The sequence below is a fragment of the Tursiops truncatus genome, chromosome X (assembly GCF_011762595.2).
Source record: "Tursiops truncatus isolate mTurTru1 chromosome X, mTurTru1.mat.Y, whole genome shotgun sequence".
In the NCBI taxonomy this organism is placed as follows: domain Eukaryota; kingdom Metazoa; phylum Chordata; class Mammalia; order Artiodactyla; family Delphinidae; genus Tursiops; species Tursiops truncatus.
The window spans coordinates 116,651,882-116,671,589 of NC_047055.1; the positions used below are offsets into that span (position 1 = coordinate 116,651,882).

At 46.4% G+C, this 19,708-nt stretch overlaps 1 protein-coding gene across 1 annotated transcript in view; it reads left to right on the top strand.

The window, feature by feature from the left end:
• The window catches only part of PIR (pirin), a 101,581-nt gene that overhangs the window by 35,674 nt on the left and 46,199 nt on the right, over positions 1 to 19,708 (top strand). Inside the window, 2 exon segments of the mRNA XM_033849542.2 lie at positions 4,132 to 4,215; positions 6,127 to 6,333. Of these exon segments, the coding sequence (XP_033705433.1) occupies positions 4,132 to 4,215; positions 6,127 to 6,333 (291 nt within the window).

Consider the following 19,708-nt stretch of genomic DNA (forward strand, 5'->3'; position numbering starts at 1 on the left):
TTCTCAGGTTTACTTGAGATGCTGCCTCGCGGGCTTGAGGTCCTTAGTATGCCCGCCGAATACAATATAGCTCTCAACTTTTAGGTTGTGAACATTCTTTTAGTCATGTCTCATTTGGTCAGTCACTTGTTCCAATACCGTTTATTGGAAAAGGCATCCTTGCCCCACCGATGTGAAATTGCTGTCATTATATGTTAATTTCCCCTACAAATGGATCTCCTTTGTTCCCGAGCCAATGTTGCACTGTTGCCATTAGGATAGCAAGTTTCCAGGAGGGGGTTTTAGACTTAAAATCTAGTCAGGGTTTTCCAGAGAAACAGAACCAATTGGATATATAGAGATTATGTGAGAGGAGATTTATTATAGGAATTGGCTCGTGTGATTAAGGAAGGTGGGGAAATGTCACAGTCTACTGTCTACCAGCTGGTGAACCAGGAAAGGTGGCGGTATAATTCAGACCAAGGCCCAGAATCGGAAGGCTGAGAATCGGGAGTTTTGATGTCTGAGGGCAGGAGAAGATTGTCGTCCCAGCTGAAGAAGACAGAGCAACGGCTCATCCTTCCTCCACCTTTGTGTTCTATTCGAGCCCTCAACAGATTGGATCGTGCCCCACCCACACTGGCGATGCTGGATCCTCTTTCCTCAGTCTGCTGATGCAAATACTAATCTCATCCAGAAACACCTTCACAGACACACCCAGAAATGTTTTACCAGCTATCTGGGCATCCCTTAGCCCAGCCAAGTTGACACATAAAGTTAACCACAGTCTAGACCCTCCAGTGTCTGTAGCCATCTGCCTGTCACTTGCTGGGATAAAGGTTGCTACCAAGGCCATTCTGTACACAGTATACCTCGGTGACATTGTTCTGTAGGATGACACACGAAGAGTCCTCGTGTCAGCCAGCTCGACTTGCGCTGGAGTAAGTGCTCTACAAATACTTGGTTTCAAGATCCGGCACTCAATAAAATAAAATAAAAATAAAATAAAATAAAATTTGCTCCAGAAGAGGTGGGTTTTTTATAAGGCTGTAGTATAAGATTTCAAGAGCATGACAGGACCAGGTCTTAAGTTGCCCTGAGGTGGGAATATGAAGAGGCAGAATAAACGATGGCCTGCTTTCCTAGCCTGAATTCCGAACCAGTTGAGATGAAAGAGTAAGAAAGATAGAGGACAAAAATAGACCTTTATTTCCAATAAAGCTGATACTGTCGAATGTGGCTTATATCTGCAGGCAGCTGGGCTTCTGAATACAGCACCTGAAACTGAGGCAGACTCCATTCAGACCTCACTGGCTGTGCTGGAGCCCTGCAGGCCACTGCCATGGGGGCTGGCCCTTCTCACAGAGGCAAAGAGTGGAAGAGGACCCTGACCTGTGGCAGGCTGATTCCCAAAGAGGAAGAGGAGAAGCGGGGTTCAGCTATGCGAGCGCAGCTGCTTCTTTCAAGTCCACCAATCAGATCAAGCTGTTTCCTTCCCACTATGGAGGGGTGGGTGAGATACAGCAAGAGTTGAGGAGTGTTAATGTTAATGGAGTACCCTCCATGGGGAGGGAGATATCACCAAGGGCAGCGGAGGTTTTCCCTAACACTGTGTGGAAGGTCCTGCCCTGCTGATGGAGCAGGGGTCACACTGATATAGGACACCAAGGTCATGGCTGAATCTAGTGTTAGTGCAATCTTGGTTTTATTTTGTGGCCCCTTCTTGTCTCTAGGCTTATGTCTTGCCATTCGTGCTCCTTGCGTGAGTCATGATCTCCCTCACTTCTTGGTCTTCACACGTGCCTGAAACACACTCCTGGCCCACCTTCACTGCCATCTTTTTTTGTCTGGCTTACTCCCTTCCCTCCTTAGGACTCACTTCCTCCGAGAAGCTTTATCTGGCGCCCAAGTGTGAGCTAAATCCTTCCTGTGCTCCTCACACGACCGTGTACTTACCCAGCAGGACCCTTACTCCGTATTTTATTCCCAGTTACTCTCTTCTGCATGAGAATATGAGCTTCATGAAAACAATTATTGATATTTTCTGTGTCGTTTCCATTGGAAGACCTCAATGACTATTTGTTCAATGAATTCATAAATCTTTATTATTTAAAAAGTATTCTGTTGTAAGTTTTACATCTATGAATTGATAATCTTTTGGCTAGTTCCTAAATACACAAATGTATAGGAGAATGATCAGAAACCCATTGCCACTTATAGGTTATGAAACAACTTTTTGAATTTTCATATTAAAAAAAGTTAGATCTACTTTTTATGCCTTAGGATACAGCAAAAACAGACTGCAAAAACAATCTGGTCTAGACATATATAATGCGTTTTTGTATGGAGGAGGAAATAATCTTATTTGTGTAAAACAGTAGTATCTGATATATATGCTGAAACCTTCATAGATATTTTCTCTTCTCTTATTACCTCTTGGGTGTATTTTTTTTTGATTTTCTTTCCTGTTGAAATATAATATTTCTACTCTTTCTTTTTTGTGGTTTTAGAGATTCGTGATTTGTTCCTTAAAAAGTATTATTTACTCTTTTTAAGTAGTGACTTAAATTGCTATATTTGGTGGAATGAGTCTTTGAGCAAAAATTAGATCTGGCTTACATAATTACAAGAGATGTTGGGATTTTAATTGCAGACTGCATTTTCTGGTTTGCTCGTTTAATAATGGTTAAAGAGAGTTTTGAAGTACAGTTTCCAAGGTTAAAACGGATAAACACATTAAGCTTTAAAGAAAGCATTTGGATAGCTAGAATGTGAAAACTTCATCCAGTGATGCAAACGATCGGAGTTGTCACCCGTAAGCCTGAGGCGGGGAGCCACGCGTGGTTCGCCAGTAAACATGGTTTTGCAGACACCTTTCAGAGCTGTTGTGGCTGATTGGTATTTCTTGTTGGCATTACAGATGAATTTCATAAGTGTGTACAAAATGAGCAAAATGGAAAGTCGAATCTAAATAGAGGGGTACAGAGAGGACCCCAGCACCAACGTACGAACGGCGTCTTAAGCTTTCGGTGTTAAGCCTTACATTTCAAATGTTACCATGTCCCTGGGGTAGTTTAAAACGCTAAGTAGTTGGGTGTCTTTTTCGTTTTTGTTAGTTAGGATAATCACAGTCGTTTTTAAAATGAGAATTGTAGAGCTGCTTGACTTTTCCGTTTAGTGAAATCATGAAATAAGAAGGGCTCGATTTTCTAGTGCTGTTTAGAATCGGTGAAATTTCGTTCTGCCAAGAGGTACTGTGATTGCAGACGCTCCCAGGAGGGTTTTGCCCCCTGCACAGAATGCCTCCCATAGATGGCTGCTGCTGCGCAGATTTATTTACCAAGATCAGTGTCGTCAAATAGAACTTTCTTTAAAGATGGAAATGCGTCATAATCTGCGCTGTCCACTGCGGTGGCCACTAGGCACATGGGGCCGTTGAACCTGCGAAATGTGACTAGTGCAGCTGAATTTATTATTTTGTTTAATTATTTTAAACGTAGCCACTTGTGGCTAGTGGCTACTGTGACGGACAACACAGAATGTCAACACGGACGGACAATGCTTTTAGATTTAGTACGGGCTTGCCTCTGGAAAAGTTGACTTTAATTTCTATGAATTCATCTGATACATCTCGCCAGCATTTATTGAGCACTTCAGGAGTGTGTGTGCCTGGTGTTGGAAAGACATACGTCCTTTGGATTTCTCCTATCAGCCTGTGAAGGAAGGTGTGGAGGCCTGAGATCTGTCGTCCCACACACCTGGGTGAACGTGGCCTTGGTAACAAGGCTCCTGCTGTTTCAACAGGAGCTGCCTCTCTTTCACCCTGGGCTCTGGGACCCACCGTGGCAGGGCCTCGTCCCGGCGGGCTGAGGGTATGAGTGGCGGTCCCTCTCACCCAGCTGGGAGCTCTGCTTGCTCAGGGCTGCATCTGCCCGGAGGAAGGGGCTCCCACTTGAAATTCTCTCAAAGAAGATGTTGCTCAGGCTAGCGTGGCCCTGTCACTGAGGTTCATCCCCTCAGCTCGCTCAACCATCTTAGTTGCTCCCGACACTTTGGTCAACACATTTTCAGTGGAAAAAGTGAACAACTCTTCACAGCCCTCCAACACCTACTTTTTCTTCTGTTTTTTTTTCTTTTTTTTTTTCCCCAAAGGTATCTTACCTCCTGGAAGGGGGCAGCATGGCCCATGAAGACTTCTGTGGACACACTGGTCAGTTGAACCCAGGAGACCTGCAGGTATGGCCGAGATGAGGAATGGCTGATGGTTTCATAGTCTTTGGGTGAGGCTGCTCCGTCCCACCCACTTCTGGTAGCTTCCCGCGTCCCCTGCTCTGTCTGTTACACCTTGGACTTGTCCTTTTCTATGGCTTCTTGCACTCCGCCTGAAAACCTGCACAGGTCCCTTGTATTCCTCTCTCATGCTTCCCTGGGCCCTCACAATCAGTTTTTAGCTCCCACGTAGGGCTTTTCCTGATGTTTCTGAAAAAAGTACTCACAAGTCACTGTCTCGGCTTCCTTCTCTTCCGTCCCATCCTCCAGTCACTGAAATCAGGGTTGGCCTCTCAGCACTGCCCCCCCAAACCTTTCCTGAAGCTGTTCAGGTCACGGTCACTCATGATGTCCCAGTTGCTGCCACATTCACGGCGCCAGTTTCCGGCCTCATCTTTCTAGATCTCTCTGCTGCCTTTGAGACAATTTTCTATTTATCTTCCAGTCCATCTGCAGGGGTAGGTGTTGTGACTTAAAGAGCATGACCCAAACCCGGCCACCATCCTAGTCCTGTCTGAGACGTGTTACCATTAAAATCCCCAGGAAGTGCTTGGTTCATCTTTGCCAGTTTTTATAAGTGTGGACTCTGTACAGGTAGTTTCTGGGATCATTTACATATTTGGGGGGATGACATCTGCAAATATTTGAATCGTGGTGTTTCAGTGAACAGGAGATTGAGAGACAGAAAAGCAAAAGGGCAAAGAGTCGTGCCCAAAAGTCAACAGTAACCTGTCCCCGGAGCAGAGTGTAAAGCGTAGCTTCGACTGCTTGTGACCCCGGAAGTGGATTCTTCCGTCCTCCATGCATCAATTCTAACGTGCCTCGGCATGGTTCCCAGTAGGATTGAGCCCCAGATGCCCACAGGTGTAACCTGCTCGTTAACCCCCCTTTGTGGCTTTCTCCCTTGCCTGGCTCACCCTTCCTGCTCTTCCCTACTTGTGCTTTCTGTACCACTTGGCAAATATACTCCCTGCACTCGAGCCCTTGTCTCAGCATCTTCTATGGGAGAACCCAAGCTGAGACGGGCAAGAAACCTACCTATTGTGTTCTATCCCTTTATCCTCAGATCCCGAGGTTGGCATCTGGGGCTGGCCCCTCATGTGCTCTTAGTAAAGAAATAAATGAACGCTTGAAAAGTCTGCAGAAGAGCGGAGGCAGTAACTTCCTCCAAGTGGTGAGGGCTCCGTTCCCCGTGTTGAAGTCAGCTGCCTATGGTGTGGTGGGTCCCGTGGGCCTCCACGGGTACCAGTAGGCCCACCTCGTGTCCTCCAGCTGCTGCGAATACCGGCTGTTGATGGCTCTCAGCTGCATCCCACTCTGGGCGCTGCCCTCTGTCCCGGGAACCGCCTCTCCCAAGGTTGTGCTCGCTACTGCAGGGTGGCCCACAGTCAAGGGTTTGCTGATGTGGGGATAGGAAAGCCTCAATTTGGGACAATTCTGAAGTTTCATCCGACTCCAGAGCTCCCTGTTGGCTCGGCTAAGGCCTCCGTTGTACAATAACTGCATTGGTGATTGGCTTCTCCCCCTGCCCAATCCTGCTTTCTTCACTTGTTAAGATGCGTCTCCCGAGAGCACTTCTCAGTTTACTCTCTGCCCGCAACTCCCCATCTAGGGGCGCAATCTAAGACTCAGGGATGCCAAAGAGGGGGTTCTTCCATTTGTGTGAATTCCAGAGCTGATGATTTGATCGCACACGCGGAAGCATGGGACATGTTTGGAAAACTGGAAAGGGCCGCAGCAGTCGTCTCTGTCGTTTTGTTATTCCTCGGAAAGCAGACTTGTAAGGTGCCTGACTTAGTTACCAAGTGGTAATCGTCCCACCTGTGGACTCATTAGAGGCCGGGTCGCACTTCCTTCTTGCCGGTCTGGTGTTTGCAGTGGATGACCGCGGGCCGGGGCATCGTGCACGCCGAGATGCCTTGCTCGGAGGAGCCAGTCCACGGCCTACAGCTGTGGGTTAACTTGAGGAGCCCACAGAAGATGGTGGAGCCTCGGTACCAGGAACTGAAAAGCAGCGAAATCCCTAAACCCAGTAAGGAGGCCGTGACCGTTGCTGTCATTTCTGGAGAAGCCCTGGGAGTCAAGGTAAGCCGCGCTGTGGTGTGTTTGTGAAAGCTGAGGTATGCGGCGACACGAGGCTGGCCCGCTCTGGGTCGACAACTCTCACCGGGTTTGTCACGGTTCAAGTCCCAGGGGATGGACTTGCTTCAAAGGTGTCAGAATAAATGCAACCTAAGGGAACCCAGAATTTATTTTGCCACGTGCAAACCTTTAGAGTTAGGAAAATTACAGGAGAGCAAGCCCATGTAAAGAATTTGGTAAAAAAGCAGTTTTCAAGATTCATCTTAATATGTGTGCAGATTGAGCCTGTTTCCTTTTGTTTATCGTGCAGTTTTAGAGTGCCTCGTTTAAGAAACAAAAACCAGAACTGACTCCACTCCCCGAAGATTGATTTAATTATTTATGCTCAACTTAGTAAGGACAGCACACTACGACGTCATAGAGAGGTTTTTAAAAAAATTAACTTGAACATGTATTTAATCCATACACGCCACGCCCTGTACATTCTTCTTAACTGAGACTTTATAATATTTCGGTTCCAGGTCCCACCTTTTAATCAAATGAGATCAATTTTGGCTAAACTTTGTGAAGAGATTTTGGTAGGAAAAGGGTATGGCCAGTACTGTGTTAATTGCGCACCAGAACTGCTTGCCTGGAGCCCAGGCTTCTGGTGGTGAGCTCGGTAATGTGGTCTCTTAGGCGGAAATGATCAAAAGGGATGGGAAGGGGGGATCTGGGAGGGCCCCCCCCACCTCCAGTTCCACACGTGCTACCTGTTGTCTGTTACCTGTTGTTGAGTGGTATCAATATATTGGGAACCACTTTGCCATTCTCTTCGTGCAAAGAGCACTTAAAACTATTTTAAACACTAATTTATGTAAATTTAAATTTTGTTTATATGCACCCACAGGGATGATGGCCAGGCAGTGGGATACATTCATGGTTAAGAGGTTGGTCACGATTACTGGTTAGGACTTCACTGGTTTTTGTATTTCCTGCACCGTAACCCGCAGTTCTTTTCCTGTACTGTGCCTAGGAGTATGTGTTATTTTGCTTTGCTTCCAGTGCAAACAGAAGTGATTGAAGAAAAAAAATATCAAAATTCACTCCCTAATAAGCATATATAGCTGACTGCTATCTACGCCCTGGCAGGCCTCCACGTTACTTTGCAGTTGGAAACGTCACCCTTCATTGTTTCTGTGACCCATTCGTGTTTCGCCAAGCATTGGGCAGTGCGCTTTTCAACTGTGCGTCTAGTTTCCTTCTCTTCAGCTTCACAGGGGAGAATACAGGTCCTGTGAGGTCTTTCAGGTATAAGGCAGAGGACCTCACCTTGTGTAGAGTCAGGCAGGGAGGGTCTAAGGAGAGCTGAATTGGTGCAGAGGAGAGGCGGCTCACTGTGTTGCCCTTGGCGTTTTTCATTCTGTGTTTTCAGGACTCTAGGGACGGGTCTTCTTGGGATACTGAGGCAGATGGTAAAGGTCAAGAGATTTCCTTCTCTCCACTTCAACCAAAGCCCAAGGCTTTACCCAGTCACATGTATTGGTATTGTCTTTAAGATTTCACTTACAAAAAGAGTTATCTGCAGCTAAAAAGAGAAATTAGACCACTGATTTAATGCATAATCAAAGCCAGCAATATCATGAATCCTTAACATTTAGAACTGCTTCTCATTTATAGAAAATACAGTGCAGTTTTAATGTCAGAGCTGGTACCAGTTACAGGCAGGAGGACATTTTAAAGCACTTCCAAGCAGCAGACCACGTGCTCTTGCAATCCCAACTAAGAATTAGAAACCAGAGGTTAATAATGTTTTAACTTAGTGAAATAATGTCTTAGTAGCTGCCAGCCTCTCTCTTTTTGTCAACTGAAACCTCTGAAGTGAATTACATTCTCCTAAATAACTGATCAGTCTTTATTTTTTAAAATTAATTAATTAATAAATTATATTTACTTTTTGCTGCATTGGGTCTTCGCTGCTGCACGCAGGCTTTTTTCTAGTTGTGGTGAGCGGGGGCTACTCTTCGTTGCGGTGCGCAGGCTTCTCATTGCGGTGGCTTCTCTTGTTGCGGAGCTCGGGCTCTAGGTGGGCGGGCTTCAGTAGTTGTGGCACGCGGGCTCAGAAGTTGTGGTTCACAGGCTCTAGAGCCCAGGCTCAGTAGTCGTGGCGCGCAGGCCCAGTTGCTCCGCGGCATGCGGGATCTTCCCGGACCAGGACTCAAACCCGTGTCTCCTGCACTGGCAGGCGGATTCTTAACCACTGCACCACCAGGGAAGCCCGATCAGTCTTTATTATGAGAGCATTTGAATAAGGGACTCTTGGAAGCCTGGGCAGCATTAATTTGGGCTCTGAGAGGCCATGTGGTGCTGTGGTTACCAGTGTGGACTCTGGAGACAGCTGGCCTGGATTAGAATCACCACCATGAACTAGCTGTGTGGCTTAGGGCAGACCATTGAACCTCTCTGTCCTTCGTTGTCCTCATGTGTAAAATAAGGTTGCTGTGAGGATTAAGTGATTTTTTTTTTTTACACTTGTAAGTTGTCAAAACAGCATCAGACGTGTTGTAAGCACCACACGAACGGTAGCTGTTATTATTATTTTGATTACTTCGTGTTAACTTGGGCAGGAGCTGGGCTGAGATTTATGTTTGTGGTCTATGCTAAAGGGACTTGCTGGGATTTGGGAAAGGCAATTAACCTGCTCTGAAGAAAAGACACCAGTGTGAGTCATTGTCCACACGGGGGGCTCTTGACCATTTCTTTCTGGGTGTCATAAGAAACGTAGTTTTGCACATCTGAAGCCTTAATGTCTGCTCACACAGGAATGATTGGATTGTAAAAAGTCTAGATCTACCATAAAAACGAACTGAAGATTCTATTGCATCAGGAAGGTAGTTTTAAGTTAAATCACGAGGTGAGGCTGAGAATATACCTTTCAAGAGATTGATGTATTTATAACCAATAGAGACTCACCAACAGCTCCCCTCCCAGCACCTTAAATAGCTAGAAAATGGAATTAGTGACCATTCCAGCGCTTCTCCGATTTTAATATTCACATGGATCACTTGGGGCTCTTGTTAAAATGCAGACTCCGATTCAGCAGGTCTGGGTGAGGCCTGAGGGTCTCCATTTCTAACCGGCTCCCAGGTGATGATGTTGCTGTGGTCTGGGGACCACAGTTTGTAATATGTGTAATGTTCCTGGGATTCAAGACATGGGAGTTCACTTATCAGGAGGGACAGTTTGATTAGGTACCTATAGAAGATGTTAAGGTCCAATTCTGTGGCTTTTGGCAAATCTTCAACCTTTATGTAGTGAGGGGGTTTTTGTGCAGAACGCTATAAGCTTTTGCACGCAGCGCGACTGACCTTTGATATTCCCAAAGCTAGATGTGTCCCTGTTCCCCAGGTTATATGTGTCTGGGCATTTCTTTAGCCCTTGGGAAGCCACAGCCAACTGTGAGCAAGATTCTGCCAGGACAGCACAGTGTAAAGTGAAGGCTGAAAGGGGGAAGAGATAAAAATGGGATACTTTGAATAGTTTCTGTCACTTCTGGAAGGTCAAAAATCACATGTTTATTTCATGAGAGTATGAAATTCTCCAAACCCCATTCCATCCTTATCAGGCAGCCAATCAGGAATATTTATTGCCAGTTCTCTCTGCAACATGATTCTTTTCCCAACAAACGCCTCTTCTTGCCTCCTGCTGTTTTAAATTACATTATGTCAGAAGCAAACCTTAAGGAGGCCTCAGCCCCACCGGGGTCAGAAAAAGGCTACCTTGAGCCAGACTGCTGAGTTCAAGGCCAGCTCCACCACTGACTGCCTTTAGAGAAGTCATTTAGGCTTGCTGGGCCTCAGTTTTCTCATCTGTAAAATGGAGATAATTATAATGACCCAGAGGGTCATTGGGAGGATTAACTTGGTTAATATGGGTAAAGAACTTAGAACAATCCCTGGCGTCGAGTAAGCCCTCTATAAGTGGTTGCTACTTTTACTTTTTTTAAAAATTATTTTATTTATTTTATCTTTGGCTGCATTGGGTCTTCGTTGCTGCACGCGGGCTTTCTCTGGTTTTGGTGAGCGGGGGCTACTCTTCGTTGTGGTCCACGGGCTTCTCATTGCGGTGGCTTCTCTTGTTGTGGAGCATGGGCTCTAGGCACACCGTCTTCAGTAGTTGTAGCACATTGGCTCAGTAGTTGTGGCACGTGGGCTCAGTAGTTGTGGCCTCAGGCTCTGGAGCACAGGCTCAGTAGTTGTGGTGCACGGGCTTAGTTGCTCCGTGGCATGTGGGATCTTCCCAGACCAGGGCTCGAACCCGTGTCCCCTGCATTGGCAGGCAGATTCTTAACCACTGCGCCACCAGGGAAGTCCTACTTTTACTTCTTTGCAGAAGCTTTGTGCAGTGTTCATGTGTCCCACAGTCATAACAAGAAGAAGCTTCCTTCTGATGAGCAGACTGTATATTCATGTATTGGATAACCAAAATTTAAAAAATTCAGTTTCCAAAAGAGTTTGCCAAGCGTGTCATGTAATTTGCTCAGATCTTGTTTACCACTGTGCCCCCAGCACCTGAAACAGTGGCTGATACATACAGGGCAATCAGTAAATATTTGCTGGGTGGATAAGTGAAATCGTTAAAATGTAAACGAATGCTGGAATAAGAAAGTAGGGTGAAGTAATAAGATCGACAATATAGGGATTAAGAATGACTGCAGTAAGCTTCATACAAGCTAACTAAAAAGTTGAGAGAACAATGGAATTAGCTAATTTCCGTTTTCAAATGAAATAAACTATAAGGGATTCGGAAGCAGGGAAATAAAAACCAGATTGATTCTTTTCTTTAAATATGAATACTAGGCTGTTTTTCAAGACCCACATTGTTCCTTGCAGGTTTCTTAAATTCAAGCAGTGACACCAACCACTGAGCAGAGGTTTGGAGGTTCGTGCTTCCCTTTGGGGGTCCACAGACAGGTGTCTCCTTGTCTTTGGTAGCGTCTTTCCTGTGGGTTTCAGGGCGTGGCTTGATCTGCAGTAGCGAACATACTGGCTTTCAGTGCGTCCCTGCGGGCCGTCCCCCTTCTTGGCCCCGATTTAGCTCCAGCAGGCATTGGGAGAGCTCGTGTGCCTTGCACCAAAACCCAACGTGCCCACTCATCAGCCTGTGTTGGTTGTGGGCTAGCATGTGATTTGTAGCCAAGCCTGTGATTGTCACCTCCGATTCGGAGAACTGGGGGTGTCTCCAGGCTGTGGCAGGTCGTTGGTACCCACACACGCCTTTTCTTACACCAGAACTAGAGAAACAGCTGCCTGGACCACATTTCGCAGCTTTTGTTTTTATCCGGGAAACTCCAAGGGCCAAATGTCATTTGAAACACTTTATCATCAATATAGAATTTTGTCAGTATCCCCCTACCTTAATTTGATGAAAAAAATATGTAGTTTATGTGGCTTTCGAGGAAATGCTCTCACAGCACGTCCAAATGGCAGTGGGTTTTTGGCAGTAACACTGGACAGTAAACTTAGAACATTTTTACATTGTACCCATTTTGCTCTTTCAGGGGCAGTCTGAATTTTTTTAAATTGGATCTGGCAATGTGAACTGGACCTTGCCGACTTTACAGTTGGCTCCAGGTTCTCCGCTCCCCCGCTCCCCCCGCCATTTCCCTGGCCTTTCTGAGCTGGCTTCTGTTCACTTGGGGATGTGGGGAAAGCTGACCCCCTCCCACAGGAGGCCTCTCTTTCCTTCCCAAGCCCAGAAGAACAACTTCTCAAGGTAGCATTTAAAAAACAATAAATCTTGAAAGCAGGTAGCACAGACACTTGTTTTTCCTTTGAAGTATTCCAGCAGGTTCATGAGTCTAGCTTGAAAAAGAATCATGGCTAGTCTCCCAGTGGCAGAGGTTGCGAGTGGAGCCGTGGGTTTCTGACGAAGGGAGCTCGGGTAACAGGCTTCAGCTGGCCCCGAGAGCAAGCAGAGGGAAAACAGCACCTGCTCAGAAAGGACTCCTCTCTTCCAAAGGCCTCTCTGTTCATTGTTTCTATTTATAAATCGGAGCGCTCTGTGATAGATTTTAAAACTGGATATTTAAAAAAACATTCCCTTTGGGATGGAGGGGGATAAGGATGGACCTGGGACTTCTCTCACTATGTCTTCTTATTTTTAATTTTGAAAGATGTAAATGTTTACGTATTTAAAACCAGAAAAGGAAAAAAAAACCCAAAGCTTAAAATGAAAACCGAACGGAAACAAATGAAGAACCGAAAAATTCGTGTAAAGATCTCAGCATCATAACCATACAGAGAAAATATTTATTTTAAGGGCTTTTAAACATAGTTCTCTGACTGTACAGTTTGAGTGGGATATATTCTACAGGCAAAAACATAAAATTTTAAACTTCGTCTTGTGTTTGTATTGTTAATGTTGGCACTACAATTTTAAAACAGTTTTGTACATATTATGAAATAAAACAAATGAGTAAGTTTGTTAACATTTTTAGGAATCAAGATTTTTCAGTGTAAGAAAAATAGGTACAAATATAAAAGAGCTTAAAAAAATACTGGAGTATTCAGTGTTATATTAAATACTAAATTTTTTTTGTTGTTGTTTTTTTTGTTTTTTGGTTTTTTGCGGTACGCGGGCCTCTCACTGTTGTGGCCTCTCCCGTTGCGGAGCACAGGCTCCGGACGCGCAGGCTCAGCGGCCATGGCTCACGGGCCCAGCCGCTCCGCGGCATGTGGGATCTTCCCGGACCGGGGCACGAACCCGTGTCCCCTGCATCGGTAGGCAGACTCTCAACCACTGCGCCACCAGGGAAGCCCCTAAATATTTTTTTAATGGATGGCCATTGTCTCGAAGAGGCAGTTTCTGGAAACCTAATATAGTTTGATCATTTTAGGAATTCAAGATTTTTAATGATGCAATTTTATCTTTCTTTGTGACAACAATGTCATTTTCCACTGGGTTTTATTTCCATTGATTTTTCTTTTATGGTCCATGTTTAATTAAATGCTATGAGGAATGCTTTTAAAAAGTCCCTCCTGAGAAATTCACAATCACCCAAACGAATTCACGCTGAATTTCCCTTTTCAGATTTTAAATAAATGTATTTTAATGGGTGGGTGTGGGGCGAGAGGCAGGGAAATATCACACAAGGCAGAGAGCCTCCTGGTCTTCCTCTGACACAGGGCAAGAGGGAAACAGAGCAGTTGGAGGAAAGGTTATTGTCAGGTGCGAAGTCCTGTAGAAATGTGGAGCCGAGGAATTCACCATCTGCATCTCCTTGCTAGTCATCACCAAGGCCCAGCCCAGTCCCCTCTCTTTAGTGAAGCCTTCTCAGCTGCCCTAGATCCACAAAGCCATCCTGTCTTCACCATCCATGAGATCTTTGGACTGACAATTATCATTTGATTCACGCGTCCCATTTCTCTACAAGCTCTTTTCATTCAGTCATTAGATACTTGCTGTGGGTACAGTGTGCAGAGCCCTAGAGATACGATGTGAATAAAATACAGCCTCTGTCCTCAGATAAGGTCACAGTCTAGCCGGGGGCGGGGAGAAACGGGCCAACGTTAGAAGTATCCTGTGATACAGGAAATGCTAAAACAGCGGTTGTGTAAAACTTCCGTGGTGGTCCGGAGGATGGAGAAGTAATTTTCCTTGTGTGGATGGAGGTAGGAAAGGAAACAAAGAAAAGAGATGGGGACAGGGGTCATGTGTTGTAATGGCTTATACAAAGGCTTGGCTAGTAGGGGTGCAGTGGCCGTTTGGGGATCATGATGGGGGGCTGCGTAGGCAAGCAGAAGCAACCAGATGCTGGTGGGGTTGTGACAGCGTGAAAGGAGATGATGCAGAGTTCTGGGGAGGAGGGAGACCCGAGGCCAAGTTTGCCTACTCCTGGATTTTACCTAAGGCTGACCTTGGTTGTATATAAATTCCTGCATCCCTCTCTCTCCCAGGGCTTTTCAGTAGCATAGTTTGAGGGTAAGGTCAGGTGGGGTGCTGTGTGCAGCCCTGTCTCATCTCGAATTTCACAAAGCAGTTCATTCTATAGGACCCGCCCCATCACAGGCTGGGTAGCCCGAGCAAATGATCAGCCTCGTTGCACAGACAAGTGCAAATCTTGGTTCTGATTGAGTGTGAGACCAGGCACAGTTAGGTCTGTTAGTGTCGTTCACTAAGTAGGAAGACACCAAAGAGCTTGTCCTTGTCCTGAGTTGGCAGCCGTAGTTGCACTTCATCTGCAGTTAGGAATGTTCAAATAAACAGTGGTCAGGATCTGCTCACATCAGCTCTACAGAAGGCTGCTCTTGCCCAGGGCAGCCTGCTCACCCCAGAAATACCATTCCTGGTGCGCACGAAGGGTGCCAGATGTTCTTATGCCTTCAAGATGTCCCTGTCGACCCAATCACCTAGGAAGAACATTCCAGTGGTGTCGACGAGCCCTCGTCTGCCAGTAAATGAAGATTGGATAAGTGCACTTTTAAATCAGAAGTTACATCCTGAGTCATTCATACATCGTTGGCCATTACTAATCAGGGTTACAAATTAGCAGATTTAGACTAAGAGCATAATGAAAGCTATAAAAAGCAAGGTATCACCTTCAGTAAAGGTGAGCGGACACTTTACATATCATTATAATCACTTCTGTGACTGTCAAGGCTTGTCCTTTTAGGATATAAGAAGCCTTTCCCCAGGAACACATAACAGATTTTTTTTCTGACCACAGTGAGAAAACACAGGACAGCTTCAGAGAGCTTCAGAGGCTCTTGCCTGTTGCATTAAAAACTGAGCTCCTGTGGATATAAATGAAGTGGATATTGGTATTTTAAAAACTGGCACTGGCACATAAAGAGCCACACTGTTGAGAGCTACGAACACCATACTTTATTTTGCCCGAAGCACAAATCTTTGGGATCATGTGGCTTTTGAACAGTTTGACCAAACTTACACTAAAATGTGATGAGTAAATTTGGTGTCAGGTAGTATTCTGATTACTTGAAGCTTCAGTAAGAATTGTCCTGTGGTCAGGTATAGGTACTCCAAGAGAGATAAGCATTAAAAGTTTTCCACTCTAATGGGCTCTAAATCATGGATGGGGATGACTTTGTAAAGAAGGGGCATGTTGTGATGTTCTGACCGCAGGGAGTCCTTTTCACCATGTGTTGCAGGCCACGGGCCGTTGAGTGTATACCCTTAGTAAAACGAGATGAGGACGTGGTCAGAGCCAGCCGTTGCTGGAAGGACTCCCGCACTGGCCATTGGGGAACTGGGAGGATTTTCCAGGAAGGTATTTATGCCACTGTAGGTCAGTTGAGCTCAGCAGATGTGTACTGAGGGATACCTATGTGCAAGACTGTGTGAAGATGTAAGGGAAAAAGAGGAAAAAAATCAGAGAGCTGGAAGTGCACCATCGGAGGAACAGACACATCCACTGGTAACACGAGTATGCTCTGCTGAGTCACTGGGCTAGTAAACACGGCGGGATTAGGGGAGGGCAGAACAGATGGGGGGCTCAGCCCAGTCTGGAAGCGTCAGGAGAAGCAGGTCTGAATCTAGGAGGAAACTGGCCTGGCAAAGGGTGGAAAGAGTCTAGACAGTGTGAAGGAGACAGCACGAGTGAAAGCGATTCTGTTTGTAGGTGTCAGAGTTGTCCAGTGGAATAACTCAGTACTTTCAGGAGGCCTTCAAAACGTATGTCCATTGTTTTAAGCATGAAAATTGTTAATCATCTTTACCGTGTAAAACTTTTGTGGTAATTCGGTAATTTCTCTTTCTCTCTCTTTTTTTGTTTAACTTGTCAATTTCATTCTCTTGTGTCTTCAAGAAAATCATGAATATACTGATGATGTTTCTCCTGGTGTTATTGCTCTTCTGCCTCCTCTGCCTTTTCTCTCCCTCTCTGCATGACCCAAACCAAAACAGTGCAAAATTCCAAAGGTACAGCTCTCACGTCACTGTCTGAAGGGGTCACCCATGTGGAGACTAGAGTGGTTCCATTTGGAACGCAACATGGGGTGATTGAGCACCAGGTTCATTGACGAATAAAATAATGATAATTTGCCTCTTTTTCATGAAACCTGAAGCCCTCATGAAGGCCCCCTTGCTCTCTTTGCTTCCATGTAGATGATCGTTTTTAACATTATGGAAGGAAACCATGACGGCCCCAAATTTTCTTTTCCTGGTCCAACTATAAATAGCAATTGGAGAAATTTAAATGCTTCCTTTTAAAGGCAACCATTTTGAAACTCAGAACAGGGCCCTTTCCCACCACCTTCAGACACCTGCCTGGCTCAGTTTTCCTCACCTTCCTAGGCTCTAAGTTCCCATCATCAAATCTCTAAGAAGAGAATAAGGTTCTGATCTAAAACTCGTTGCCTTTATAAACCAAGTCAAAAGAAATTATAATTAAAAATTATATTCTAAATGAAATTCCAGAGTGTCCTCACCCAATTTAAATTCTGCTTTGCTGGGGTAGAATATGGATTTTCTTTTCCTTTGTAAGTGCAGTAGGCTGGGCTGCCTCCACTGGACTGGTTGTGGCTCCATCAGGACTGCCAAACTGGAATTCATTCCACCCCAGTTCTCATTTGTCTCACTTAAAAAATATCCCCAAAGATAATAGGACACACATTTACTGCAATACCAGCCCTGGTTCCATGAGATTTTGTTGCACAAGCAAACCTCTGAGCCCTAGAGCAGTTACATCTGCAGGAAATCGATGTACGCGGTGAGGCCAGAACATTAACATAGTTGGGAGAACAAAGCATGTACCCATAGTTCTCCATCCTCTGAGGTGAGACGTTTGTGCCTTCTTGAAATTTAGATGCTTGTATTGGTGGCAACTCCAGACACCAGGTCTTAGAATATCTTCCACCCAACTGTTGAAGGCTAAGAAGAATATGAAGAGGTATTCTTCTGACCAATACACAGAGAAATGTGAATTCTAATAAACTACCACTTGGTACCTTTTAAGTTGACAAAAATCAGGAAGGTGGGTATTATCAAGTGCTGGGAAGGACAGGAGGAGATAGAAACTTCCTGCGTGGCCAGTGAGTGTAACTGTATTCCTTGTGGAGAGCAAGCCGGCATTGCTTAGTGAAGCTAGCGCTGCATGTAGGGTATGCCCCAGCCATTCCACTCATAGATATTTACTCCAGCAAAGCTTCACCAAGTAGACATATGATGGTGGTCATGAGATGATGTAGGTGGCGACCACTTAGGGAAAAGATAAGTAGAATTTGGAGGTTACGTATTATGGAATATGGTACAGCTGCTAGAAGGAATGGATTATGTTTACTTACAGCTGTTTTATTAGATCTCAGGAAATAATGTGAAATAAATAAGAACAAGAAAGCAGTTTTGCACACAATACCACTTTATTTTTTAAGGCCATCTGTCTTTCTAAATCAACATACAGAGGGTAGGTTGGAGGAATGTTCATTAGGTATGCTTGACTGAGAGCCAGTGGGGGAATGGGATTGAGGCAGAGGATGATGGAGAAAAAATACAAAATGAGGGGCTTTCATGGGTGTCTGTGACCACATGCCATAGACCGTGGTGTCTGACCACTTCATTCCCATGTACCCACGGCAGGGGTGTGTGTGTGTGTGTGTGTTTGATTGATTTGTGTCCAGCAGCAGCTTTTAGGTTTTTTAGTGTAGGTGATCTCCTGTGTGGGTGATTTACAGGATTCGAGGATGCCCTCACCCACGCCAAAAAAATTTCGGTTACATTATCTAAACTGTACCATTAGAAAGTCAATCCTACTTCCGGGAAGATGGCGGAAGAGAAAGACGTGGAGATCACCTTCCTCCCCACAGATACACCAGAAATACATCTACACGTGGAACAACTCCTACAGAACACCTACTGAACGCTGGCAGAAGACCTCAGACCTCCCAAAAGGCAAGAAACCCCCCACGTACCTGGTTAGGGCAAAAGAAAAAAATAAACAGACAAAAGGATAGGGACGGGTCCTGCACCAGCGGGAGGGAGCCGTGAAGGAGGAAAAGTGTCCACACACTAGGAGGCCCCTTCGCGGGTGGAGACTGCGGGTGGCGGAGTGGGGGAGCTTCGGAGCCGCGGAGGAGAGCACAGCAACAGGGGTGCGGAGGGCAAAGCGGGGAGATTCCAGCGCAGAGGGTCAGGGCCGACCGGCACTCACCAGCCGAGAGGCTTGTCTGCTCCCCCGCCGGGGCGGGCGGGGCTGGGAGCTGAGGCTCCGGCTCCAGTCGGAGCGCAGGGAGAGGACTGGGTTGGAGAGGACTGGGGTGGCGGCGTGAACATAGCCTGCAGGGCGTTAGTGCACCGCGGCTAGACGGGAGGGAGTCCGGGGAAAAGTCTGGAGCTGCCGAAGAGGCAAGAGACTTTTTCTCCCCTCTTTATTTCCTGGTGCGCGAGGAGAGGGGATTAAGAACGCTGTTTAAAGGAGCTCCAGAGACGGGCGCGAGCCGCGGCTAAAAGCGTGGACCCCAGAGACGGGCATGAGACGCTAAGGCCGCTGCTGCTGCCACCAAGAAACCTGTGTGCGAGCACAGGTCACTCTCCACACCCCTCTTCCGGGGAGCCTGTGCAGCCCGCCACGGCCAGGTTCCCAGGATCCAGGGACAACTCCCCCGGGAGAACGCACGGCGCGCCTCAGGCTGGCAATGTCATGCCGGCCTCTGCCGCCGCAGGCCCGCCCCGCACTCCGTTACCCTCCCTACCCCCCCCCCCCCCGGCCTGAGTGAGCCAGAGCCTCCGAATCAGCGGCTCCTTTAACCCCGTCCTGTCTCAGCTAAGAACAGATGCCCTCCAGCGACCTACACGCACAGGCGGGGCCAAATCCAAAGCAGAGCCCCTGGGAGCTGTGAGAACAAAGAAGAGAAAGGGAAATCCCTCCCAGCAGCCTCAGAAGCAGCGGATTAAAGCTCCACAATCAACTTGATGTACCCTGCATCTGTGGAATACATGAATAGACAACGAATCATCCCAAATTAAGGAGCCGTGTGGATGAAAGTCTCTTGGTGCTGCAGCCAGGAGTTAGTGCTGTGCCTCTGAGGTGGGAGAGCCAACTTCAGGACACTGGTCCACAAGAGGCCTCCCAGCTGCACATAATATCAAACGGCGAAAATCTCCCAGAGATCTCCATCTCAACACCAGCACCCAGCTTCACTCAACGACCAGCAAGCTACAGTGCTGGACACCCTATGCCAAACAACTAGCAAGACAGGAACACAACCCCACCCATTAGCAGAGAGGCTGCCCAAAATCATAATAAGTCTACAGACACCCCAAAACACACCACCAGATGTGGACCTGCCCACCAGAAAGACAAGATCCAGCCTCATCCACCAGAACACAGGCACTAGTCCCCTCCACCAGGAAGCCTACACAACCCACTGAACCAACGTTAGCC